General features: G+C 41.9%; 1 protein-coding gene across 2 annotated transcripts in view; it reads right to left on the reverse strand.

Moving 5' to 3' along the window:
- The window catches only part of NRG1 (neuregulin 1), a 505,915-nt gene that overhangs the window by 316,970 nt on the left and 161,400 nt on the right, over positions 1-27,545 (reverse strand). Inside the window, exon 2 of one of the 2 annotated variants that reach the window (XM_083718891.1) lies at positions 7,082-7,142. The exons of the other annotated variant lie outside the window; for it this stretch is intronic. Coding sequence (XP_083575017.1) covers positions 7,082-7,142 — 61 coding nt within the window. The remainder of the gene's footprint in view (positions 1-7,081; positions 7,143-27,545) is intronic. 2 annotated transcript variants of the gene reach the window in all.

Here is a 27,545-nt window from a genome sequence, read left to right on the forward strand (position 1 = left end):
AGACAAGGTACTGGATCTTGATGTCTGAATGCATAGATGCACATTTTTTTATATAAAAGAAGATTCTGCAATGTAACACGCCACATTCACATCTGCATATATATACGGAAACATCTCTATACACATATGTAGTTAATACCACATCCTTCTTGTCTCACATGAGAACATTGAGGATAAATAGGTCTACAAGCCTATCCATGAAGCTCCTAAATATTTTAAATGACACCCGAAGCACAGAGTTTAAATGCTGATAGATTAGGGTAATTCAGCCTTCTGAAAGATAGCAAATAAATCATTCCAGGGTGCCCTAGACATTTCCATCTACAACATTCAGACTCCTTTTTCCATTTCCAAAATAGAATCTAAACCTGCTGGCTATGCAATCTACTCTGAAGAGATTTTTTCCTCCACACCTGAGGGGAAAATAATAGAATAGATGCCTTCAGGGCTGTTTTTTACTACAGCAAGCTGCTCTTAAGCAAAGGCAGTTTAGGATATTAACTATATCAAGCCTCTTACAGTCTTTCCCCATAACCAGTCACACAAATCAATGGCTCAACAGGAATTAAATTCTGCATGTGGGTACATCTGAGAAGCCCCTGCTGAAATCAATTGAAGATGAGGCTTGTGTTGCTGACCTGCTGGAAGAATCTAAACAACATGCTTTGAAATGCAACCAGCTTCAAATTCAGTGCTGCAAACCTTAACCCTTATGGAATGTTTATTGAATAGGACAGTGCATATTGTGTTTGAATTTGTTGGAAGCTGCCCAGAGTAAGGGTAAACCAGTCAGATGGGCAGCATATCAATTTCTTCTTCCCCTCCTCCTCCTCCTCCTCCTCCTTCTTCGATCGTGTCTTTCTCTGGTGCATACTTCTGAGCTAAGAAGCAGTCCAAGCAACAGAGGAGATAAACTTAGAAACAGTAGACAGAAACAAATTCCAAAAGGTGTACAGAAATCCAGGTGCATTTGGAAGTTCCTCAAGGGAAAATATATCAAGAAGATTTTTTAAAATGCAAGTATGACTACAAAAGACTCAACGCAGTGTCAAGATGGCATGCATATAAACTGCATGCAAGGTGTAGATGAGGTACAGCTTTAAAGAGGCTCATTACTCTCAGAACCTTAACTTGTTAATTTTAATCTAACATACTATAATCTTTGATGTAAAAATATTTTAAAAGTGAAGTTCAACAGCACAGGATGTGTGCTGTCAGACCTTCCGTGTCCCTATTTTCCAGGGACAGTACAGTCCCACATTATAGAAGCCTTCCCAGTTTCTGATTTGATCCCAGGATGTCCTGCTTTTCCTCAGGACGCCCTGTTTTCATCAGAGAAATGTTGGTGAGTATGGAGTTATGTGACCCCCGAGCCAAGGAGATAAGTAAATATATAAACTGAAGGCAGCCCTGTATAGGGAAGTTTTTAAATGTTCAATGTTTTATTATGTTTATATATATATATGTTGGAAGCTGCCCAGAGTGGCTGGGGCAACCTGCTCCTGCCCTAAGGATCTTCTAATCATCAGTTGCCTGCTAATTAACTCACATCATCCATATTACTGTCTGCCATGAACATAAGTCTAGATGTCATGAATCTTGGGCAAACAACAACAAATTAGCCTTCCATAATGCACGTATTTAAGAATGACAGAGTCTTAAGCACATTAAAGATTAACAAGAAGTGCAGTGGAATCCTATGCATGTTTGCTCAGAAGTAAGACCACTGTGTTCAATGGGACCTGCTCCCAGGAAGGTAATTGGGGAAAACTGCACTCATATTGTGGCATATTTTGCGCGGCAGAGCCCACAATTAATCTACAAGCCTTTAATGTGTCACAACACTATCAGTTGTGCCTACCAGCATATAAAACAACCCATCAGCCTGTCACATCATTCAGATGGCGGGGAGCTCATTCCCCAGAACTAACATTTGGATTTTAAATGCTTGTTTCTCCACATTGCATATGTAAATTCATACACTGAATCAAAAGCACGATCTGCGCACAATTGAAATCGTACTGTTGCCTGTGGAAACACAGGTTTGAGAAGTGTGAAGCACTGGCTTAAGAAGTATGCCTCTGAGTAAGGTTTGCTGTCACAAAAAATGACATATCTAGTTTGAATGTTTCCTCATCCCCCATGGTGCGCAATAACAATTATCCCATGTGCTATCACCCTCAAATGGGGGGCCTCTTGGCAGGATCGTGGGGGGAGAGGGATTGGGGTGAGACTACTGAGGCAGTTGATGAGGGGCTGAGTGGTTCATTGGGCGGTATCCCCACCCTACAACAGCCTGACATCTTGGAGTCGGGGAGGCAGGTTCAATTCAGCCAGCCCAAGCTACTTTCTGCAAGAGAGGTTGCCCAATAACTAGGGAGGCACATGAGCTACAGCTGGGCACCAAGCTGGCCTGGCAGACTCAGGCCCCGTCTCCAATGATGTGCCATGAGTTGTACCAACAAACACTGGAGGGATCTAGACACACATAAAAACCGCGTTGAAAATTGTTTTTTAAGTGTGTTTTTTTAAATAGATTGAATTTTCCATATGGCTCACCATCGCAATCTATTGTCACATTGAATATTGCGCTTAAAACATTATACAGTGGTACCTCGGTTTACAAACTTAATCCGTTCCGGTAGTCCGTTCTTAAACTGAAACCATTCTTAAACCGAGGCGTGCTTTCCCTAATGAGAAACCAGGACACTATTTCCGGTTTTGCAGAGTTTGTAAATCGAATCTTTCTTAAACAGGACTCTTCTTAAACCGAGGTACCACTGTATTTGCAGCTGTATAGCTGAGTCGACTGCCAATTTACTTGCAGAACTCAATCAGTAGAGCATAAGAGATGAAGAAGCACAATTTGTCTCTATCTCTTATCATTCTGAACAGTTGCTCACCATACTGACTCAAAATGGTGGACTGAACTTTTCAAAACTGCACTGATTGTCAGTCAGTGGTACTATTGGCTTCCAAGCAATGCCAGATACTTCCCTCTAGTATTACAATACACCTAAAGGTTTTTAGAGCAACCCAATAGGATATTGTATACCAAGATCTGAAACTGCTTGGAAGGTTTAGAAGATCACCTCACCCTTTGCTCACTTTAAAAGAAACTACAGTGGTACCTTGGGTTACAGATGCTTCAGGTTACAGACTCTGCTAACCCAGAAATAGTACCCTGGGTTAAGAACTTTGCTTCAGGATGAGAACAGAAATCGTGCGGCGGCAGCGGGAGGCCCCATTAGCTAAAGTGGTACCTCAGGTTAAGAACTGTTTCTGGTTAAGAACGGACCTCCAGAACAAATTAAGTTCTTAACCTGAGGTACCACTGTAATATATTGTGTTCACTTGTGGAGATGACAACTTTGCCATTAATGTTGGGAAATATCTGGGACTAGGGAACAACCCCTATAGTCTTAATAATGCAATGATAATTAAATCATGTGTTTGCCTGACCTTTAAAAAGTTGAGCCAGAAAAAAAGGTAAGTTTTAACTATATAATCAAGGGAACTGGACAGAATTCTTCATTCCTGACCATAGTTTTACTTTTGCATTGTTTTCAACGCTATAAACTTTTCCTGTGCCTTTCCAGAGCAGCCCAAAGAGCCCAATAAAGTCTGTTCAATATTTTGTTTGATACAAAATGTGGTGTTAAAGGGAGCCTAGGGTCTACTGAACTCATCTTGCATGCGGCAGAGTGATAGGTTATTTTAAACAGCAAACTCAATCTGTTAAAAACGAGAATTAGTTTGAAAACAAGTCCAATTTCAGTCGGTCTACAATTGCAAGCAAACAAAAAAACCAACAACAACCAGACCAAGCAATCTCACTGCTGTTTTCTGTAACTTCTAGATATATGAGACAGAGAGACTTTTTTGTTTTGAGAAAATTCCTTTGACAATTGAAGGATGGGATCTGATTGGATCTTAAAAGCATTACAAGTGTAAAGCCATGTCTCTTCAACAGTCACTTCACTTATAACACACCACTGAGCGGGCAAATTAGAAAAATCCTAGGTACAAGTTCTTCCCAAGCAGGAAAACAGTGTGGAGGAAATTGTAGCTTCTACATAAAACCACGAATATGGCTGAAAGTATATTAGCATGGGTAGCATGGTCTGCTAGCAAGTCCTCAGTGGATGAACAGGACAACAGGACAGAAGAAATAAAAGTGAGGCTTGAGCCATTAAACCTAAGAAGATATGGCAAAAAGTGGGTTAGGACACAAAAAAATATGTTGTTGTAATCTTGTAAGCTTGTACCGTGCTATGCAATTTGAATTGCATTTGGAAAAAACGTGAAATTTCAATAAAAATGTAAAGTCTGCATGGGAAAGGGGAGACGGGACACAATGGGGAACTCCAATGTTGGACAAGAGCCCCACTGTAATTTCTGGGAAGAGTGGAATCACTAAAGTAAGACCAATGACATGGCACCATAAGGACTCATACATTAACTTTTGAAGACTAGCACATGTTTACAAACTTTTACACTTCTGTATTGGAAGCCACCCCAGAAATGTGTGCTGAAGTGCAGGATAGGTAAAGGTAAAGGGACCCCTAACCATTAGGTCCAGTCGTGGCAGACTCTGGGGTTGTGGCACTCATCTCGCTTTATTGGCCAAGGGAGCTGGCGTACAGCTTCCGGGTCATGTGGCCAGCATGGCGAACCAGAGCAGCGCACGGAAATGCCGTTTACCTTCCTGCCAGAGTGGTACCTATTTATCTACTTGCACTTTGACGTGCTTTCAACTGCTAGGTTGGCAGGAGCAGGGACCGAGCAACGGGAACTCACCCCGTTGCGGGGATTCGAACCGCCGACCTTCTGATCGGCAAGTCCTAGGCTCTGTGGTTTAACCCACAGTGCCACCCGCGTCCCTTCGAAGTGCAGGATATTAAATAGCTAAATCAATCAGTCAATTGCAGCACAAGCTTCCATTTCATGCAGCTGATAAAGTAGGTTCTTCTCTACAAAAGTAATCACACTGTGGTAAATTTATGAGGCTTTCAGGTGCCACAATACCTTGCTTCTCAAAGCAAAAAGAATGAACCACCATTGGCAAGAGCTGCCGGCTCTATGAACACTTAAGCAGTATATGAAATCAATGTTAATTCAACTGAGATATACCGTACAGGTTTGGAAGCATGCCATGAGCCATCAGCGGACAGTGAACATACCAAGAATGTCCTGAGTAAGAAGGGTATTAAGACTGGGGATCTGGAGAGTGGCAAATGAGCAAGAAAGGCATTTCAGTTAGGACCTGAGCCACAAGTTGGTTAGAGAGAAGAAGGTCATTTACCAGCTTTATAAGACCAAGTAGAACTGTAGATCCTTCCTGAGCTGGCTGCAGCAGTACTGTTCATTGGCAATCTATAGTAGTAGTCAGTGCCGGATTTATGTATAAGCTAAACAAGCTATAGCTTAGGGCCCCACTCTCTTGGGGGCCCCAAATAAATTTAAAGGGAAAAAGAAACTGGATGTACATTTCCCAAATACGTGATAAAAAACACATAAAACCTAGACACAGCAACAGTGTTTTGTGTTGTGCATGGACCTATTAGGTCTATAAATTACCATACAGTACAGGGCTCGGCAAGGTTTGACCTGCCTGGGCAAGTCAAGTCCCACGGAGATCTCTGTGGGCTGGATTGCATGTGTGCGCGATTTCCAGTGTCTGGACATACGCAGACGCGATTTCCAGCACCACGGAAATGAGTCCCCGTGCCGCGCCAGTTTAGCACAGCATGCGGGGACCTGCTGAGCAGGCGGCTGGATTCGGGGGCAGCTTGTGGGCTGGTTAAACTGCTCCCATGAGCTGCTTGCGGCCCATGGGCCGCAGGTTGCTGACCCCTGATATAACACATATTCAACACAAAAAACAGTGAAAATTTGTTGTTGACAAAGGACAGCTGGACATATAAAGGGCCCCATTACCTTCAGTAGCTTAGGGTCTCATCAAACCTAAATCCAGCCCTGGTGGTAGTGCTGACATAAAGCAGAAAGACGGCCAGGGGCTTACATATCTGGCCAGCTGCAATGGCGAGGAATTGTCCCCAGATTAAAATTGGCAGTGGCTCACACAGTAAGTCATCTAAGTCAGAATAGATGCACTATATAATCTCCGTCTTCTGCTTCTAAATTGTTTTAACTGATTTTAGTCTTGTGTTTTTTATATTGTTCAAACCTGCCATAGGCAGGTACAATTTAAGTGGGGATAAGAAGTCCAAGAAATAATAATAAATAATATTAGTGCACCTCTGAAGGTTGTTATTACTCTATGGTGTTATGTATTTTTTATTTAATGTATGTGTTCATTCTCTTTTTTTAATAGATGCTTGCCAGCAGACTTTTCTCTTCATCCCTTTAAGGAAGAAGTTCTACGAAATCAGCATGAGACTTGTGCAATGTGGAGAATTCAGAAACGTTTTATTCCACCGGCAGACTGAACTGGTACACTCCTACAAAGACTCTCTACCCAAAAGCTTTGTGGAACTGAAAAATCAGACTTAGCCTAAAGTTTCACATCCCATGTCTCAGGGGAAGAAAAACCCCTAGCAGCTCTTTTTTTCTAATTTCAGTGGATATGGCTGTAAATAAAATCAGTGTAAGCAGTATTGACATTGTTCTGCATTGTGAATATGGGAACTGACTGACAATAACAATCAAGAATGATTAACTCTAGTTCCTAATAGCTTCCTAGCAGCTGTTGCCAGGAATCAATGCATCACTTTAGTATTGGGCAAGTTATATTTATTTATTTTTTTCTAGGAGAGAGAGAAAAAATCCATTTAAATTGCCATATTTGCCATGCTGTGCTGACTGTGAAGTGATATGTTAGAAATGGGATTGGAGAAAAGGCTGGAATTATATTTCATTAATTAAACCAGATTGAATGAATCAACAAAGAAAAGGGAAATAGGTCACATTAGTGGCACTGAGCTAAAAGGAGCTGCTGTGTTAGAAGTGTGGATAACAGTCACAGAGGGATATCTCATAAAAGGAATCCCCTGTCATAGAATTCAGGCCTCACCCTACTATTTTACCACACACACTTTTTACAGGAAAGAAAATTTACCTATTTAAAATATTTTTACCACACTCTCCAGTTGAGAAGGGCACCCAAAGTGCCTTATGATCTAAAATACATGACAAAAGGAAAAAGGGATTCAGAGGGAAGAAAGCAAACAAAGTCACTAGATGTTAGTAACAGGGACCTTATAAGGGCCAAGTATTCAAAGAGAGGAAGAACCAAAAGTTGCTGGTGTCTCAGCTGAGCCAAGGGGCTTGATTCAGATCACCGTTTTTGCTGATGTATGTTCCACCAGAATAAGCTAAACAGAGTTAAGATCCAGCAAAAGTCCCCCTGTTTCCCGAGTCCATTTTTCTGGGTGCACACCGGTGTAATATCTACCCTTCTTGTCTCAGTCAGCTGAGCCCCAGTTCTGTCTACACAAGGGTGTTACATTGGTGTATATCTCTGGCAGAGCTGGGATGTGGGGCTTACACAGGCATAGCATGACTGTGCCAGGAAGCAGCTGGCTGAGCCAGAGATCCACCGGATCCTAACTCCCTCCTTCTGGCGGATGCAGGGTTTCAATTGTCCCCTGACAGTGTAATTCTAGACCTATCTTCTCAGGAGACGTTAAGTCCTGTTGAATTCAATGGCATATCATCCCAGTTAATAGGATTGCAGTCTAAATTTATTAAAAGTTTTGCATGTATTTGTTTCTCTTCTAACTTCCTGTGCACAATGTGCAGTAAAAGCAGAGCTGTGTAAAAACGCTTTCATAAAGGAGCTATTTTAAAAAACGAGTCCTGATGAGGACAGCATATGGCAAAATTGTTTCAGGGCTCTTGCTAATCTAGGGCAATATTTTATGAAGGTACACTTACCGGGGTGTTTACCAGCTCTAGTGCAAAGCAGTATTAAGTTTTTCCAAAGCAGCAAATCATTTGGGGTATATGAGGTATTGTATTTGAGGGAGCGTTTTTATTTAATCCATTTTGAAACAATTAAGTCAGAAAGCATCATTGCGGCAGTCCAGCAAAGGAGATCTGTTCGTGGAACAAGAAACAGGCTTCTGCTTGGGCAGGTGATGAGGCTGCAGTGTGTATCTGGGTGCACATCTGCATAACTTATCTGGGCCCAATTAAACTGCCAGGAAGAGTTTGCTGTTTGAGGCAACAATTGCTGCACACAACTAAAACAGGATTGAGGCCAATGTATTTTAGTTTATGGGGCGGGGGGAGTAGCAGAAAAACAAACATCTGAATAATGTGAACTGCAATGTGAAGGAGATCTTTTTCATGTTGTGTTTCAAATTATTCAGGTGTTTTTCTCTCTGCTCCTCCTCCTTTTATAAGCCAGTACAATGCAATTTATATATTTAAAAAAAAAAACACCAAAATATCAGAAGGGCATTACTTTCCAATGTGAATAATGTTTGCAGGCAGCTATGGTGACAAAGCCCCAGGAAATGTAAAACAAATATCATTTTAGTTGTGAATAATTTTAAGAGGACAATAGCAATGTAATTCTGTATTTCGGAGAGGAATCTATATTTTCTCTTTGACCCTAACTCCATATATAACACTTTTGTATAGAAAGCTTCTAAAATCCTTAATGTAAAAACTCTTCTTTCAAGCAGCCCTCCAGGCTTTAACCAGTTGATTTAAATGGACTTGTGTTCTGCATGTCCTTCCTATATACATTCTTTTGGCCAATTTATTCCATTTGCCCTTCAGCACTCTGATAGCTCTCACAATAATCTGCCTGTTACATGAGCACATTAAATTGAATTCAAAGTTCCAACAGAAGAACTGGAAAGGGGAACAAGACATGGAGAGCTTAGAATTGCAGCTTCAGACGGAGAGCGTGCCACTGCTGAATACAGCAGCCTTGCATCTCAGCAACTCCTCTCTTCAGTAGCATTAACTCCTAGTGATATAATAAAATGATTGATGTTACTTCGCTGCACTGGAGTATCCCACTCCTTGAAAGAGAAGACAATGAAGTGGACCCATAGGTTGAAAATCTTGGTTATTGGCATCACGCTACACATTCCATATCGCTCAAAAGTTACAGAGCAGGGGGAAAAGGAGCAGAAAGACATGTCCAAGCCCCCATAGCTCAGTTGGTTAGAGCATGGTGCTCATAACGCCAAGGCTGCAGGTTCGATCCCTGTATGGTACAGCTGCATGGCAGGAGGTTGAACTAGATGATCCCAGGTCCCTTACAATTCAACAATTCTATGATTCTATGTCAGGGGCAGTCTGTCATGAGCCATGCAAGTTTCAGCCTCAAGCCTCTTTGGGTCACCCTTCAGGTGGTCCTGATAAGGAAGTCAGATTAGCCTCAACCAGGGCCAGGGCCTTTTCAACACTGGCTCTGGCTGGTGGAATGCTCTGTCCCATGAGACCAGGGCCCTGTGGGATCTGATTTCTTTCTGCAGGGACTGTAAGACAGAGTTGTTCCACCTGGCCTTTGGCTTTGAACCAGCCTGATCCCCTCCCCCTCTTTCATTTTCCTTCTTTTGATGGAACCCCTATTTGGGGACTTGCCTGATTTTCTGGCCCACGTAGGACCAGTCTCGATAGTTGGCCTTGGTGAACATTTGACGTTTTCTCCCCCCAAACAGTTTTTGATCTGGGCTTCCACTGAAATGAGGCTGCATTTTAAGTAGTATTTTAATCTTGTTTTTAAACTGTATTTTAATCAATTGTTTTTATACCTGATGTTAGCCACCCTGAGCCTGGTCTTGGCTGGGGTATGTAAATATATATATGTGTGTGTGTGTGCTCATTAAGTGAATCCCACCCCATGTTAACAGATGGTGGTTTTTCTTGGGGCAGAATTTAGCTTTCTCAGCCACAGAAATAAATCATCACCATCATCATCATCACTGCCTGGAGTACTCCCTATGGTGCGTTCCAGCCCCTGCCTATTTATAAACTTTATTCCTGTCCCAGTGAATTTATATTACCTTGACTACTATCTTGTCCCTTGCCTCCTTAAACTACAGCCGTCGGTCACATGAAGCAACCTGCATTATTTATTATTTGCCTTCCACATTTATTTCCAAATTTGCCCAGGGCAAGCAACTGTGAGATGCTTTGGTGGGTGGGGAAAGGACTTCTAATCAAGACTGCAGGTGGTATAAATTGGCCCTTCTTGGTACAGTCACAATTTAATCAGAATCACAACATTTTTTAACTAAGCAAAGCAATATGAAAGATTTGCTGCAAAGCTGATTCCTCATCCTTGTGCAGAAGCGGATTGGTGTTTTTTGGTGTGTTTTTTTAATTTCCAGGCGCCTCACTTAGCCTGGAGGAAACTCTCGACAGGCACCACCAAATGCAACATATTGCAGTATCAGGGCCCAAAGGCTCTCATGTGTTAATGCGCACAAATGATCCCGTGGGCTTTCCTAAACATTCTGGAGTGATTCTTTGGTCTATCTGCCACTGAGGAAAATATCAGAAGCACAGTGACTAAAAGAAGAGGAAAATAAAATAAGCATTGTATGGGGTGTGTGTGTGTGTGTGTGTGTGTGTGTGTGTGTTTTCTGACAGTGCTTTATATTACAGAATTCTGAAGAATGTATTTAGAATTAGCAGGCACTTTCCAGAAATTCGAAGAAACCCCCCAAAAATATTGTGATTCTTATATTGCTGTGGAGCAATATGGATAGTATAATTTGGAGTGTCAGGGCTGTGCAAACACACCCACCCCTACCAATATTACCCAGTGTAGGACAAAGTGTCCTACAAAACTGTGGGAGCAGGTGACACTGTGGCACTGTGGTCTAAACCACTGAGCCTCTTAGGCTTGCCGATCAGAAGGTCAGCGGTTCGAATCCCCATGATGGGGTGAGCTCCCATTGCTCTGTCCCAGCTTCTGCCAACCTAGCAGTTCCAAAACACACCAGTGCAAATAGATAAATAGGTACCGCTGTGACGGGAAGGTAAACAGCATTTCCGTGTGCTCTGGTTTCCATCACAGTGTCCTGTTGTGCCAGAAGTGGTTTAGTCATGCTGGCCACATGACCCGGAAATATGTCTGTGGACAAACGCCGGCTCCCTCGGCCTGAAAGCAAGATGTGCACTGCAACCCCATAGTCACCTTTGACTGGACTTAACCATCCAGGGGTCCTTTACCTTTACCTACCTCCACTGCTCCTGAGGTAGTAGGCTAGCTTAGAGGGGCCAGGACACACCACGTAACCAATGCAGCTCCACCTTCCAAAAGAAAGGGGTTTGCGGGGGGTGGGGGCACATAAGAACAACCAAGGGTTTGCTGCTGCTGACTCCCTCGCATCTGCCACCTGAGGAGGACTCCTCAATTTGCCTATTGGTAGGGGCTTAACAGATTTTGCATCTCTCTACCACAGTTTTACTTGCTATGCTCAGCTGTAGCTACCTTGAACAAAGAGCCTAAATATTATTATTGATACACAGGATAAAAGAGATGTGCAAAGATAAACAACAAGACTTTCCATGTGGAAAATAAGAATTTTTAAAATAAAAAATGGCACAATATACACAAAGGGACAGTGACAATTTTTCATCAGATCTCTCAAAACTACGGCCATTTTAATTCATAGAGAATTATCCTCTTGCTTTTGCAGGTTCAGATTCATCTTCTGTTTAAATGTACAGTATTATCCACATTTGTTAATTGGGCTTTTCAATTAATGATTTTTTTTTGGGGGGGGAAGATTATTTATAAAGGATAGACAGCTGCTTTACCAGAGCCCAGAGATATGTAGAGCTGCTTACTGAGGTTTATGAACTAATGTTACAATTCCTCAAGAAGAACAATCAAATGGTTATGGCAGTTCACACAACATTTCAGAAAGTTCTGGATCTTTGCATTGTATTGAATGACCATTTTGATTCTATATGTACAGTGGTACCTCGGGTTACATACGCTTCAGGTTACACACTCCGCTAACCCAGAAATAGTGCTTCAGGTTACGAACTTTGCTTCAGGATAAGAACAGAAATCACGTAGCGGCAGCAGCAGGAGGCCCCATTAGCTAAAGTGGTGCTTCAGGTTAAGAACACTTTCAGGTTAAGAACGGACCTCCAGAACAAATTAAGTACTTAACCTGAGGTACTACTGTAAATGGAAGCTTGACGCATCAACAGCCATGACAGCTAAATGAAGGTTCTGGTTCAAAGACAGTATAGTTTCGATTTCCCAAGTTTGAGAAGCTATGCTTTGGGGGGTGGCGGTGGGGAGACAGTATTACAGTACACATTGTAAAATTGTATTGCAGCTTTCTCCTTAGGCACGCTGGCCCAAAAGACTGACAGAAACCTGATCCCAATGAAGGAAAATACTGCATTCACAGTAGTTCTTACGAAATACATTCTAATCTAAACAGTACATGAGTGACATTTAAGAGTTTTCTTTCATTTGGGCCTGAGCAGGGAGGTCACCTGACTTGAAAGGAATTCATATATTTGACCCATGGGTTGTATTCTCTAAAATCCAGGGCCCATTCCTTGCTAAATCTGATAAGTGTCCGCCTGCTTCTTAAAATCCTGTCCCTGCCCCATCACGACACCTTTAACTGCAAAGCCTTCCATTCTGTTTATCGCTGATAACAGCCGATGTTGTCATGTGGAGCAAAGTACACAGCGCTCAAATTGAAGTTACAGGGCCACTGATATAAGCAAGTACACTGACATCAGCCTCTTAAACAAGATGGAACAGAAAAACGATACATCGTTTGCGGTTATTTTTAGAAAGCAGAATGGTAAAAGAAATTAGCTCAAACTTAAACATCGTGTTCTTTATGTTAAAACGCTTCATCTTACTTGAAATGCAATCACTACCCCCCCTCCACCCAGTTCTCTTAATGCTTATTGCTTCTGCTTTTTTTTTAATTCAATAAGCTTATTGCTTATGGCTGCCTCTTTCTTCTCCGTTTTTTTACTTATCTCTTGAATCTAGAAAGCAAAAACAGAGCTCAGGGATCTATATTTCCACCTCGCTACAATCCTCAAGTGATTTTGTTCTGGGTATAGTTTCGGTTTGTCAACAGATTCATAATGCAAAATGCACAGTGCAATACTTCTGTTTACTCAGAAGTAAGTCCTACTGCTTTCTGTGGAGGCTTATGGTGAGTATTTCAGATTGCAGCCTTAGGCTATAGAGAACTGATATGAGGTGTGTGTGTGTGTGTGTGTGTGTGTGTGTGTAAAGACTTGCATAGCATACATCAGAAAAGCATGCAAAATGTATTAGACATATACTAATATGATTATTGTAATAATATAAATGGCAACATCAATATTTCAAAATGTATGTTCGGTCATCATAATCAAATTTTTATATATATATATTTATCACGTTCCCTATCTTTATGTCACTTTCTCTTAACACTCTAGTAGGATAGTCTATTCAGCAATATCTGAATTACTCCTTCAGGATAACATTTTAAATATATAAAGGTGTGTGCGCGCACACACACACTCATTTCTAATCAATATTGAATCAGTTCCCGAGGTTTAATAATTTCCTGCAGATTCAAAGGACATCCTGAATCATTCTTCCACCTTCACAAGAAATATTGGTTCATTTACTCTTGGGACTTAAATTGACCAGGTTTCCCCACAAGACTCGGGGCTCATTCAAACTTCCTTTTAAGCTGGATTTCTGTGCACAGGTCTGAGATTTAAAGCTCTGTGTCTGAGTGGTGGTTTTTTGTTTTTGTTACAACATTTTTTTTTGGCTCTGATTCAGCAGTAAAATGCAAGTTTTCCCATGGAAAGCGCTGAGACAAAAAACAAAACAAAACACCCTCAGACAAAGAGTGTGGGTCTGTGCCTGGAACGTGAAGCACAAAATGAAGTCTGGATGAGTCCTTAAACTCAGTGATGTCTTCTGGGACAACAGTCTTACAAGAGAATGCAAATGGCCATATCCCTGTTTGAGACTTCCTCAGTTTCTGAGTGGATAATGCTTCAGCAAATAGCTATATTTTGAGCTACCAAGGTTACAATGCTTTGCACATCTACCTTGGAGTAAGTCCTGCTTAACACAATGAGACTTACTTTCAAACAAACTTGCACAAGATTGCTGGAAGGGTAGAAGCAATATCCTCACTCTGTGTCTCTGGCTCAACAGTCAAGTCAATCCCTCAAGTCCCACCCTGGAGCAGAATAGTTTCCCTGTGAGACAGTGATTCCTGAGAGCAGGAAGTCTGAACATCTTTGCAATAAAAAATTAGAATAAATTAAGCACAGTTGTGTCTGGTATGCAAAGTTGACAGTGTGCAGAATTCCCTGTAAATTTAATGACTAATAAATGGCCTCATAGAGAGAGAGAAAGGGTGGAGATGGAACATCCTGAAATACTCTCCATGTAGATGGTGGATTCTTGATTCATTACACCAACTCAGAGGAAACAACCGTCTTACAAAACCCTCATTCTTTGGATTGGTCCCAAAGCATAACCATTACATGCCACAACACCGTTCTGCCACATGCATTCACTTATTTATTTAAAACATTTCTTAGCTTGCATTCCAAAACAATGACTAAGTCCCATTGAATTTGTATATCCTTATGATCACATAGTTAGTTGCTTTTCCCACAATGGCTCAAAGCGATGTAGGCATATACACGCACAAACACAACTGGTCAAAAGGGTAGGTCTTGCTCTCTGTCTCCGGTTTCTCAAACATGAATCTGGTTGCAATGCAGGTTATTAAGGCATTTTCCATAGAGGAAGCCAACCTCTGGAATTCCCAGCTTATGGGTAAGGATGAGCAACCCTCCCCCGGGCTGCAGGCCTGGTCACGCCTTCAGAGCCTCCCCTGACACTCCCCCAATCCATTCCTGTTCTTCAGGCTACCTCTCTCCCTCCTCGTTATTTGGCAACCCTGATAAACAAGCATGGGTTCTTTTGTTCTCCACTGTGATGTGCTGGGTGAGGAGGCTTAATCCTCAATGCCCAGGGTTCTGTATTGAAGATCAAAACCCTCCTCCTCATCTGGTCAGCATTATTGTCAAGAGACCTCAGCCCAGAGCTGGATTCAAACCAGTGACCTCTAAAGCACATTACCTGCCGTGAAGTCTGGATGAGCCCTTAAACTCAGGGATAACTGACTTGCAAATGAATGCAAATTGCCATATCCCTATTTGAGACTTCTGTTAAGTTGTGGGTGAACATATCAGAAGACACAGCGATTCTTCAAACAGCTCTTGTTTATTCACAGACCCAGAACAGAACTGAACTGAAGGATTAGCCAGCCTGCTTATATAGAGCTCCACTACAACACAACAGTAACCACTTTCTGTAACTATCCAATCACTGAACGTCACTTTCAATTCCTTATTTGCATATGTGGCCCTGAGTGAAACCTATCTATAGTATCCCCCTGCTGGCCCAGGGTGAGAACTTCAGTACATAACACCTTCCTCAGTTTTTGAGTGGATAAAGGTTAGCCTATGCATAAAATCTCATTTCCCCCACTTCCAGTTTTTATAATGGTGAAACTACAGGATCAGCAGAACAATGAGAGGGACATCTTTTGCTAGATTAAACCACTGCAGATTGTGGGTAGGGCATCAAATATTTGAATGCTCCTCCATGTAAAAAATAACAATGTGAGCAAAAAAAAGAGAAACCGCGTACGCACACACACAGCTAGCACATTAAGGAAAATGTTCCTTCATTCTTCCTAAAAAGATTGGTTTCATTAACATGAGGAATCATTGCAAAATGTGATCTTCAACTGTCAGTGGTATAGTCCTGCAAGTGGTATAGTTTCCTCTACAGTACTGCGATTCTGGCCTCCGCACTTAACTTCCATAGGAATAAATACAATTTATTTCAGAGAGGGAGCGGGGTGGGGAGTGGGGCTACTAACATCTGTTTCTGTACATTTGCAGGGGTTGCAAGTATTGCCTCAGCAAACCGGGGAGGAAATTTGAAATTAGCAACATTTCCCCGCCTTCAAAGATTGTGTTGTCTTTCTGTATGACGGCATACATTCCTGTTGCTTCTCAAAATAAAGCTAATAACAAATGAAGATCTCTCTCAGAGGATTAAAAATAAATTAAATATATAATGTAAATCTTTTATGGAAGGGTATCTGGCCCAGCTCCCATTCCATAAATGCAGGATTGGGATGAAGAGTGGGTAAGCTGAACTACAAAAGTTTAAAATATTAAACAGCAAATTCTACTAAGGCCTGCACAGGATATGCTGGGGCTTAGAAAAACAGGCCTCAGGTGTGAGTGCCCATTGTAAAACAGGGACAGCAGAGAGGAAGGTGCTGTTGTTTTCCAGGATCTGGTTGTAAAAAAAGGCACATTATTAAAAAGTTCCAAACAGGTGATTTAACAAGCAAAAACCCAGGCTGCCATTTAATATATTACTGTGGTCCGCTTATATGTTGGCGGTAGAGGGAAAGTCTGGAAAGCATTCCATCTGATGCCTACATCAATATGGTTAATCGGCTATTTCAAAGACACTAAAATTGCAATCCTATAAATGTATAGCTGGCACAGTTATGACTGTTGACATCACTTTGCTTTAGAGGCTCTTTCCACAATCCACAGAAGACCACCTGCAATGACCTGCTCTCCAACATTCCTCAGGTGAAAATAAGGACATTTCTCACTCCTCCCCCAAATGGACTCCGCTCACCACCACCCCATTTTTGTGTCCCCTTGCCCACCACGGAACATGGCTTCATATGAAAACAATTGCTTGCTCCTTTTGCCACACTGTCTTTAATGTATTTGCTCTAGAACAGGCACCCCCAAACTCGGCCCTCCAGATGTTTTGGGACTACAACTCCCATCATCCCTAGCTAACAGGACCAGTGGTCAGGGATGATGGGAATTGTAGTCCCAAAACATCTGGAGAGCCGGGTTTGGGGATGCCTGCTCTAGAACCAAGCCCCACTGATTTCATTTGGACTCGGAGCCAAACGAGGCATTTGCTAAGTAGTGTATTTTTTTAAAATGGCAGGCATGGGGCAGGTGATCTTTATCTGGATAGTAGAGAGGAGAAGAAGAAGAGGAGTTTGGGTTTGATATCCCGCTTTATCACTACCCTAAGGAGTCTCAAAGCGGCTCACATTCTCCTTTCCCTTCCTCCCCCACAACAAACACTCTGTGAGGTGAGTGAGGCTTGCCCAAGGTGAGTGTGACTAGCCCAAGGTCACCCAGCAGCTGCATGTGGAGGAGCGGGGAAGCGAACCCAGTTCACCAGATTACGAGTCCACCACTCTTAACCACTACACCACACTGGCTTCTATCTCCCCTTTCCTCCACAATACTATTGGAATGACACCCACCACACCTCATGAACACCTCATGAAGGAGCCTTTGGACAAAAAAGTCTGCAAGGATTTCCACTTTGGCCCTCATCCAAGGCTGCAGGTCTAACCCCACTTCCCTTGGTGTAAGCCCCACAGAATTAAACAGCAGTAACATCTGAGTAAATGTGCTTAGGACTGAAGTATGTGACAGAGGACTTCAGTGGCGGAGTGTGCTTTTTTTCCACCCACCCATCCTTTTAGCCTATTCTCAAACATTTCCCTAACAACATTCTCGATCACTTCTCCGGAGACAGTTTAGATCACATAAGAACTAGAAAGATTACTGAACTTTAAAGGAACTGGCATTAAAAAAAAAAAGTACTCACATAACACAAAGAAAAGCTTAATGTCATGTTGCTTTCTCAGAAGGGAAAGAGATAACAGGGCACTGAATGTTTGTTCGGATAGCTGCATTTTCATTTCCTCCTGAAATATACTTAGAAGTATTGGATTAAGGCTGTCATCCTAGGCTACTTGGAAGTTAAGTACCATTAAAACCAGCAAGACTTTCTTCTAGGTGGCTGCATTTGCAGCTGAAGTGCTCAGCTTCCCTGTCACCATATATTCATATACTGGATGGACTCAGTGGCCCAGGTATGATATAACGACAAATCATGATTTGTTGTTACAAGACTGAGCTGGCCTAAGCCTTGGGCTTGCACACTCCCCCTCACCTTCATGCATGAAGGGAAGAGATTTAAAGCGTCCTTTCCTGGTTTAAGAACAAGCCAATGCCTTTGGTTAAATATTCTGTTAACAAAACAATTTGCTCAGTTCAAGTGCCACTATAAACCACTTCTTTTTCTATTCCAGGAATGGAAGCTTTAACTCTTGTGTGTGAATGGGGGATAGGAGAATGAGGCTTGTGCTGGTTCATACATCTAACAACAGACCATGGTTTGCTGTAACATCTGAACCTGGCCAGGACAGAGGGGGAGTTCTAGGCTGACCATATTATTTCTATTTTTTATTTAAACAATATATTGAGCAGCAGCAGCAGAAGGAAGGGGAGAAAAAGCATCACAGGTTTTTTTGGTTTTAGAAAGCTTACAGTTCAATCCTACAGATGTTTACTCAGAAGCAACACTGCGTTTCAATGTGGCTAGTAAGTGTATTTCAGATTTCAGCTCCAGGAGTAAAATCAAATAAAATATCTCTATTGGCATCATAATATAAAACCACTGGGATAATTAAAAGCACAAGGTTGAAGCTGTCATGGGTTATAGGGTCACCCTGTGGCTGTGTGCACTTAGATATTCTGCTATGCCCAGTCTATTTCCTGAAGGGATGGTTCATTGGGAACCCTTTTGGGTAAAATTGTGGCTAAAAAGGAAGCTACTAGAGCAGTGGTATCTTTGTCCCAACCTGCCAGCAGAAACCTCACTTGATTTCTTCTCGGAGTTGTGGGCCAGAGGTCCAACATTTTACTCAGCTCCAGGAGTCAAACGCCTGGGCAAGCAGGGATGTTTTTACTTGCAGCCTACAACTAAGAAGGGATAGAGTTGGGTGGCTCATCCTGGAGATGTTCTGTGTTACAAAGCTGGCGAGCCTTTGGTCCTCCAGATATTGCTGGTGGAATCATGAGCTATGGTGAAAGTTGTAGATCAGGAACATCTGGGGAACCAAATGTTCCCCAGCTCTGTTCTATAAGCATGCTACACATACCTGACTCTGACTCTGAGAAGATCCTCGACTTGTGACAGAAACAACCCATGGCAAGACCTCTCCTGCATGTTTCAGGAAAATGTGTGTGTGTTTGGTATTGGAGAGTGCTTGCTCAGATATGCTGCTGTGTCCAGGAATTGTAGTTTTACCTGGGCCAATGTTCAGAGGGTGTATGTATCTATCTGGACGGGACATTACTAGGGACTTAACAATGCCTGATGCTACTTTTATTTACACTTCTACACAGTGGCTACGGAGAAGCTACACAGACAGAAAGCTTGTGTCTATAAAGAATAATCAGATCCTCCAAATCGAATGACCATGCCTTTGATGAACCCACTTTCTCATTATTATGACTACTTCTTTGAAACCTGCTTCAAAGCACAGGCAGTTCTGTCCTTCTGGCCCCATTCCAACTGGAAAACAGATTTCCTTCCTCCCTTCCTCAGTCCCAACCAGCTCCATCTTGCAGGTAGGTTGGCCAAGAGGGAATCATCTGCAGCTTTTAACTAAAAGATTAGGAAACAGGTCATCTCAGTTGAAGTTGCACAACAGTGATCTCCTTTAATTCCATAAGCAATAAATGGAATTATCTGCATTATCCTGTGGTGGGGACATTTATAAAATTATCAGTGCGTGATCCTGTCAAAATCTGGATTGCAGCTAGGAAAATTACCTTTCCACTTTGGCCTATTCCTGAAAAAGTTTGCAGCACTGACAAACAGGAACTCTCCCTTCAACTGAATGCCAAGCCAGGTGCATGATTGGACATGAAATATCTCAGAATGGGATTTTAGCTTGAAAAAGGTCACTTAACAATGTACAATGAGCCTGTCTAATCTTGCATGCCGTACTTCCTTCCTGACATATTTCAGAAGTGGATGAACTGAGTGTTTCTTTGTATTCTGTACTTGCCAGAGAGACATTTGAAACGGCATGTACATATGACAGACTGTGCTGTGTTTCTCTGCAAAATACATTTGTATCTTTTCCTTACGGTCTCTTTTTATTTCTACCCACAAAGTCTATGGATTTGGCTTTGTGGGTTTCTGCTATGATTCATGAGTTGGCGTCTGAAATTTTTATTGAAGAAAACGAATAAAGATTTGCATTAAATTATGGACAGAAACATAATGTTATCTTAAATCCTTCACTTTGTTTTTATTACTGACCGTAAAAAGCTGTCCTTTAAGGAGACCAGCTAACCTTACCAAATAACTCTCCCACATGTTATCGTGCTATCATTTCCCCTCAGTCCTGTTGCCTGAAGGGCCCTTTTTATTGGAAATGTCAGCGATTTAACCTTGTATCTCTGTATGTAAGCCATATGCTGTACCACTGTGCTATCAGCCTCTGGATAAAAGAGCACCCTTCAGGAATAATTATTTTGCACAGAATTTATTGAGATTAGTGAAACTTCTGGTAATAGTTAATGGTGCTTTGACTTGATCGCTGTCAAAAGGTGGAAGCCACCAGGAGTCAGTTCCATTTAAGCCACAGAGCATTCAAAAGGAAGAGTTGGTTATACATATAAGGAGTCACAAATGTGCGTGTTTCTGAATTAGTCTCTGCCATTGACCATGAGGTTTACAAAACTAGTCTGCAGCATGAGACCAAGAAGAGGAATGTCTAGAGGGGTTGTGGGGTGAAAAAAGCAAAACGAACTGAACGATATGAGAGAAGTTTAAAAATACTGCCACCTAATAGAATATTATTTCCTTTTTTGCCCTCGGTTAACAATAAAGCTTATGTTTAAGCTTGGAAAAGGGGACACTGAGAGGAGATATGATAGTTATCAGGGTGGATAAAAATCAATGATTTTTAATTTTTAAAAATAGAAAAAATGGATTTTAAAAATTTAAATCAGATTTTTTTTTATTTAAATCAGATTTTTTAAACTTTAAATTGGATTTTTAAAATAAAATGCTTTAAAAGGAAAATATTTCTAAAGATAGTTTTCTATTGAAGTTACATTATAGTCTAAAGGCTATTCATTAGGAAATAAGGATTTGTTTAAGTTTTTCATTTATGCTAAAACTCAGTCTAAGTTTTTTTTATAAAAAAAGTTTAACCACATCTGTTAACAAACATGGATACATATGCTATAATGTTATTGTTTTAGTTAAATAAATTGTTTAAATTGTTATTAAGGAAATGATTGCTTTTCTCCTTCCAATAAAGTACAGCAGAAAAGTTGTCCAAATATAGTTAACTTATTAAACCTCACAATAATTATCTGTCTATGTATTTCTAATAGTATAACCAAATCAGTATTTTTTTATATAAATGTAAAAACTACTCTGATAATTTATTATTCCCAAAATGAAACCTTCCTCTGGTTGTCAATATTAAGATGATACCAGCAAGAATTAGTCTTTCTGTAAAAAAAAGGATTTAAATCAAGTCTTAAAGGTAAAGGGACCCCTGACCATTAGGTCCAGTTGTGGCCGACTCCGGGGTTGCGGCGCTCATCTTGCTTTAAAATCAAGTCTTACTGACTAGTGATTTAAATTGTGATTTAAATCTATTTGATTTAAATCAAATCCACTGGTAGCCATCTTCAAATACAGTATCTCAAGGGCTGTCACATGAAAGAAGGAACAAGTTTGTTTTCTACTGCTCTGGAGGGTAGGATCAAACCAATGACTTCAAGTTATAAGACAGGAGATTCTGACTAAACATCAGGAAGAGCTTTCTGACCGTAAGAGCTGTTAGACAATTGGACCGTCTCCCTCAAGAGGTTGTAGACTCTCCTTCTTTGGAGGTTTTTAAGCAAGGGTTGGATGGCCACCTGTCATGGATGCTTTAGCTGAAATTCCTGCATTGCAGATGGCAAACGTTTCCCTTTTTTAAAGGGAAATTCCCGTATTCCGAATAGGATTCCTCGCAAGAAAAGGGAAAAGTTGACAGCTATGCTAGACTAGATGACCCTATAATACTGCATATACCACATCCTTAAAGTAATCCTGACAACTTCTTGTAACAATTCTTGTAACAATGCTTTATGCCCATGGAGGGGAAGAGGCTCTGAAGTCACAAAAGTAGTGATTTCCTAAGGGTCGCGTGTTTGCGGTGAGACAAGGTTTGAGCTCCAGGCTCCCCATCTCATATTCTTAGCCCTTACACAGCACAGATTCTCAGGTTTTATTTAGAGTTCTGTCCTTTGTTTTGCAGGTTCTGCCTTTCCCAAACCCGCACAACGTAGTTCCACTGGGAAATCCACTGTTTCTGATGGACGCAAGCAAAACAGAAAACTGGGTCCATTCCCGGCTCCTTGCCTGGCTTCTTGAGCCACAGGGAAGGCAAATAACTTACTTTGCATACTAGAATAGAATCAGCAGTCTCTGCCCTGCTGTCCCAGGGACAGGGTTTCATTTTAACTGTCATGGGATAAATAATATTTTGCTGTGCAGAGCTTACAGTAATCCATATGACCGGGCTGCCAGCTTTTGTTCTGCACTTCTTTTCTCCTTGTTATTTCATTTTTCTGTGTGTGTTTGTGAGCTGGAGGTAAGGAGGAGGAGGAGGCCTGAACTCCATGTTACCTTTCCCTGGATCGAGGAGTGCATGGCTTCTGACCTACTAAGCCAAACACCAACCCTGCCTCCCCACAAAAAAACCCCTAGATCTATATGTGTGTTTTTGCTCCATGCAAAAACAACTCTCGATAATAACTGCTCACCTGGGGCTCCAGGTGGGTGACGTTTGTCCCATGGTGGGTCCATGGAGGCCACCATTTTCGTCTGCGGGGGGGGGGGGGAGAGGTTGGTCAACCCACCTCTAGCCGCAATGGCCTTTCAGGTATGGGCGGGCAATGCCCAAAAGGCTAATGGCAGGGGCTTGGGGGCTGCGCCTAGCCCACCCCTGGTTAATTTAAGGGAGCGGCAGGCCGCCCTCTTGCCTAATTGCTGCTGGATTTTCCACCCACCCATCCTGTCCGTTATGCTATACTCGGTTGTCATATACCTGGGGCCAGGGAGGATTTAGGCATCCAGGGAATTCTCCTTTTAGGCATCGAGGGAATTCTCCTTTTATTTTATACCTAGTATTTTATTCTTTAGCCAAACCACCAACACTTAGTTGCATAAATTGTCCCATTCTCCTGTAACCCTGCTCAGGAAGCAAGCTTATCAGTTTGGTATTGCACCATGACTCCTGTTTATAGAAATAACACCTCCATACTCCTGCAAAAGATCAATGCAACTTAAACTCTACACTCCTCTTCTTTCAATGAGAACAATATGTAAACATTGCACATTCCAACACCACACACACACACACACACACACACCCATCATACAGTAATCCTTACAGCTTCTTTAGGCTTACAAACTGCATTTTTCATTTATCACGTATCTCTGAATTATTATTAAAGTGATGCCAAGAAAAATGAGCAGGAAAGCTTATGTGCACCAATTCAATCATTACCAGAGGCTGATCAACAGGTGGAGCCATTTTTCTTCTTCATTTCAGAGAGACTACACATGTGCATCTTTCAAGTACAGTTGTCTTTGGATTGCCCATCAAAGAAGGAGCACTTTGCCATCTGCTGCCATACCTCTGAAGGAACTGCTACTGAGACAGCATCCAGCTGTTTTCCAAGCATACTGGTCAACAGGAAAGCCACCTGCTATGCTTCCCTTGAGCTGCTTTCCCTGGATCAGCAGAGTTGACGAAACAAGTGCAGTGAAATATAGGTTTCAAGAGCAAAGCAGTTGATTGCAGAATGCCTGGGCATGGTATTGAATTCCTTCCTAAGAAACCAGAAAAGGCTGCTGTCAGGGCTTCAGTGCTCCTCCCTGTGGCTAGTGAATTAAATTATGCAAAATAGGAAGGAAGGAAGGAATTCTACAAAACAACAGCAATTATGCAACTAGATCCATTTCACTCAGGGTTTAGGCCTGGTTTCTGCTTTGGCCGCCCTGTATGATTGCCGCGGTCAGGAAAGAGACAGCGAAAATGTGTCCCTGTTAATTCTCAACCTCTCTGTGGCTTTCAGTACCATCAACCATGGTATCTTCTGGAGCAGCTGTCCAAGTTAGGGGTGGGTGACACCTTTTTGCAGTGGTTCCGGTCCAACCTGGATGGCCGTTTCCAGTAAGTGATACTTGGGGAGTGCTCTTTGGTCCTGTTGAGGCTTCATTGTGGAGTTCCTCAGGGTGCAATTTCATCCTCTATGCTGTTTAACATCTACATGAAATTGCTGAGTGGATTTACTTGGAGTTTTGGAGTACGTTGTCAGCTCTACTTCTTTACGTCTGCAGGTGTGAAAGTGGATGTGTTGGACAGTTGTGTTGCCTCTGTAATGGACTGGATGAGAGCCAACAAACTCAAGCTCAATCCAGGTAAGACTGAGGCTATTGTTAGTGGACAGTTTCCTAGACCAGATGGATGGGAGGTTGCCTGCTCTTGATAGGGTTACAGTCTCTCTGAAGGAGTAGGTATGTAACTTGGAGTACTTCTGGATACTTTGCTGTTGCTTTAGGCTCAGGTAGCTTTGTTGGCACAGAGTGCCTTCCATCGGCTTTGGCTGGTGTTCCAGCTTCTGTCCTTTATGCTCTGGTAACCTCTGATTTCTTAAGGAAATCAGCCCTGAGTGCTCACTAGAAGGACAGATCGTGAAACTGAGGCTCTAATACTTTGGCCACCTCATGAGAAGAGAAGACTCCCTGGAAAAGACCCTGATGTTGGGAAAGATGGAGGGCGCAAGGAGAAGGGGACGACAGAGGACGAGATGGTTGGGCAGTGTTCTCGAAGCTACAAACATGAGTTTGACCAAACTGCGGGAGGCAGTGGAAGACAGAAGTGCCTGGCGTGCTCTGGTCCATGGGGTCACGAAGAGTCAGACATGACTAAACGACTAAACAACAAAACCTCCAGGCAGTGCCGGATTTACATATAAGCTAAACAAGCTATAGCTTAGGCCCCAAAATTTTTTAAAGGGAAATAACTGGATGTACATTTCCAAAATATAAGATAAAAACAAATAAAACTTACATGCAGCAACAATGTTTTGTGTTGTGTGGGCTTCTATGATGTAAGGAATGGGCCCCGCCTGCCAGCCTGCTCCCTAAAGTATCACTGGTTTGCTCATTTCTATATATAGGGTGTCTATATTCTGCATGGACTGGTTGCATGGCATATATTTCACTATGAATATACTTCTTCTTAATTGTATTTCAGTTCAACAATTACTGTGATAAAATACATATTTTGTTATGTGCAAATGGCTTTAGATACCTATTAGGTCCATAAATTACCATATAGCACATATTCAACACACAAAAACAGTGGCAATTGTTGTTGACAAAGGACAGCTGGACATATAAAGGGCCCCATTACCTTCAGTAGCTTAGGGCTTCATCAAACCTAAATTTGGCCCTGCCTCTGGGTTAGAATACTGCAACGTGTTATATATAGGACAGCCTCTGAAGATGGTTCTGAAACTTCAGCTGGTGCAGTATGTGGCCGTCAGGTTGCTCACTGGGATAACACAGTTTGAGCATATTACACTGATCCTGGCCTGACTGCAGTGGCTGCCAATTACTTTCTGGGCCCAATTCAAAATGCTGGTTTTAACCTATAAAACAGGTCAAGACTGCAATACCTCAAGGACCACCTCTTCCCATATGTGCCCTGTGATCACCAACTGAAGTCCTTCTTTGTGCACCTCCTCCTCAAGAGGTCTGAAGGGGGGCAACCCAAGAACAGGCCTTTTCTGCAGTGGCTCCCTGCTTGTGGGGAGATTGACTTGGCATCTTCATTACATATCTTTAGGCGCCAGGCAAAAAAGTTTCTCTTCAACTAGGCTTTTAGCTGATTAACATTCTAAGGCTTTTAAGATATGTTTGTGGGAAGGGGGTTATTGCTTGTTTTTGTTTTATTATGTATGATGTATTTTGTGTTCTCATTTTGTATTTTTATCCTGTGAACCACCCTGTGATATTTGGATGAAGGGCAGTAAAAATCATCATCACCACCATCATCATAATCATCTCCTAGGAATCAATTAATAGGTTTTCTCAAACATGAATATTTCAATGTCATCCAGAATGAAAGAGCAACTGATTTGAATAGCAAATTTTTCATCACATTGAAAGGGGTCTTCGTACCATATAGAGGCAGTATCATGGGATGGCCAAGATCTCAGAACAAAAGGGTTAAAATATTGTTAAACTGTAAAATGCTCACTGAAACCACAAATCCACTCCTGGATGAGCATGCAATGGATCTGAAAAAAAGTGTTGTGAAAGTTGCTAAGGCTGCTTTGCATTTTTCAATGAATATTCCAGTATGTTGGAACTGCAGTTTCTGAGCCAGATTCTGCCATTGTTGAGATTTGGCAGCAACCCAAAGCTTAGCTGCTGCAAAATGAAACTTGTTTTATTTGAATATGTCAAGAAGTCAATAAACAATTTAGTTGCTTGGGCTGCTCTGGAAGCATGTGGCTGTTTGACATCTGTCACCATCCTGACAAGCCAGGAAGAAAAAAAAAAGAAGCTTAACTAGCTGGCACAGTTTGAAGACTCAAGGCCCAATTAGGGACAATCTCACACTGAGGCCCAAACAAGATGTGACATGCAGTTGTGTGTATCCCCTCCCCTCCCGGTTAAAACAAAACAAATAAACAAATAAACAAAACAACCCAAAAACAGCCACAGCAGGCTGGTGGAGATACATAACTATTTATCCTTACCCGCTTTCACCTCTGGCCACTTTTTGCTCAAGGCAACACATGCCAATGTGCTTTTCACTTTGTAGGAAAAGGTTGCTGTGCCTCCATCTTTTCTTCCACATCTAGTATGGGGAGGGTGATTTACAGAAAGCAAACCCTCCCCTTGCCATTACTTCCTCTTGCACTCACACTCTCCTGAACCATTTTTTTTAGTTTAAATAGGGCTGGGAGATGTGCATGGGGAGGTGGGGATGGAATTTGGATGTAAATTTCAGCTGCTATACATAACCAAAAGCTGGTTAAGGGTTGGGAAAGAATTAAGGCAGAACCTCCAAGTGTCCTTTTCTCCCAGATTGCAGAAGCCTCAGCCCCCTTCCCCATCACCTTCCATATGGAAATAATTAAGTGACCTATAGAATTTTTTTGTAAGGTTTAGTGATTCATCCAAAATTAGACACATTTAAATCCCATTGATGTCAATAGGATAGTTATGTATATCTTCAAATCTTCCCCATTAGAAAAGGTGCTTCATTTTGGCTATACCTTAAATTGTTTTTGTTGTTGTTGATGATGATGATGGTGATAAGTAGCTGGGGAGGGAGGAGTCTTTCTCTGATGAGCAAAGTTGCTTTGCAGAGAGATAGCTGTTTTGTTTTGTGAAAGTGAATTAAAAGAACACAAAAAGCAAGGGGTAAAAAAAATAGACAGAAGGCTATTATATTCAAGGCCACACAGTTTGCAACGGGAACAATGGAGCACTGAATTAGGATTGCCAAACTCAATACAGGTTAAGGCTTCCATGCCCTTTTAACAGTTGCTTAGAAGGGAGAATGTTGGCAGATGATGCAGTGGTG

Source organism: Podarcis gaigeae, assembly GCF_964106915.1.
Source record: "Podarcis gaigeae genome assembly, chromosome: 17".
Taxonomy (NCBI): domain Eukaryota; kingdom Metazoa; phylum Chordata; class Lepidosauria; order Squamata; family Lacertidae; genus Podarcis; species Podarcis gaigeae.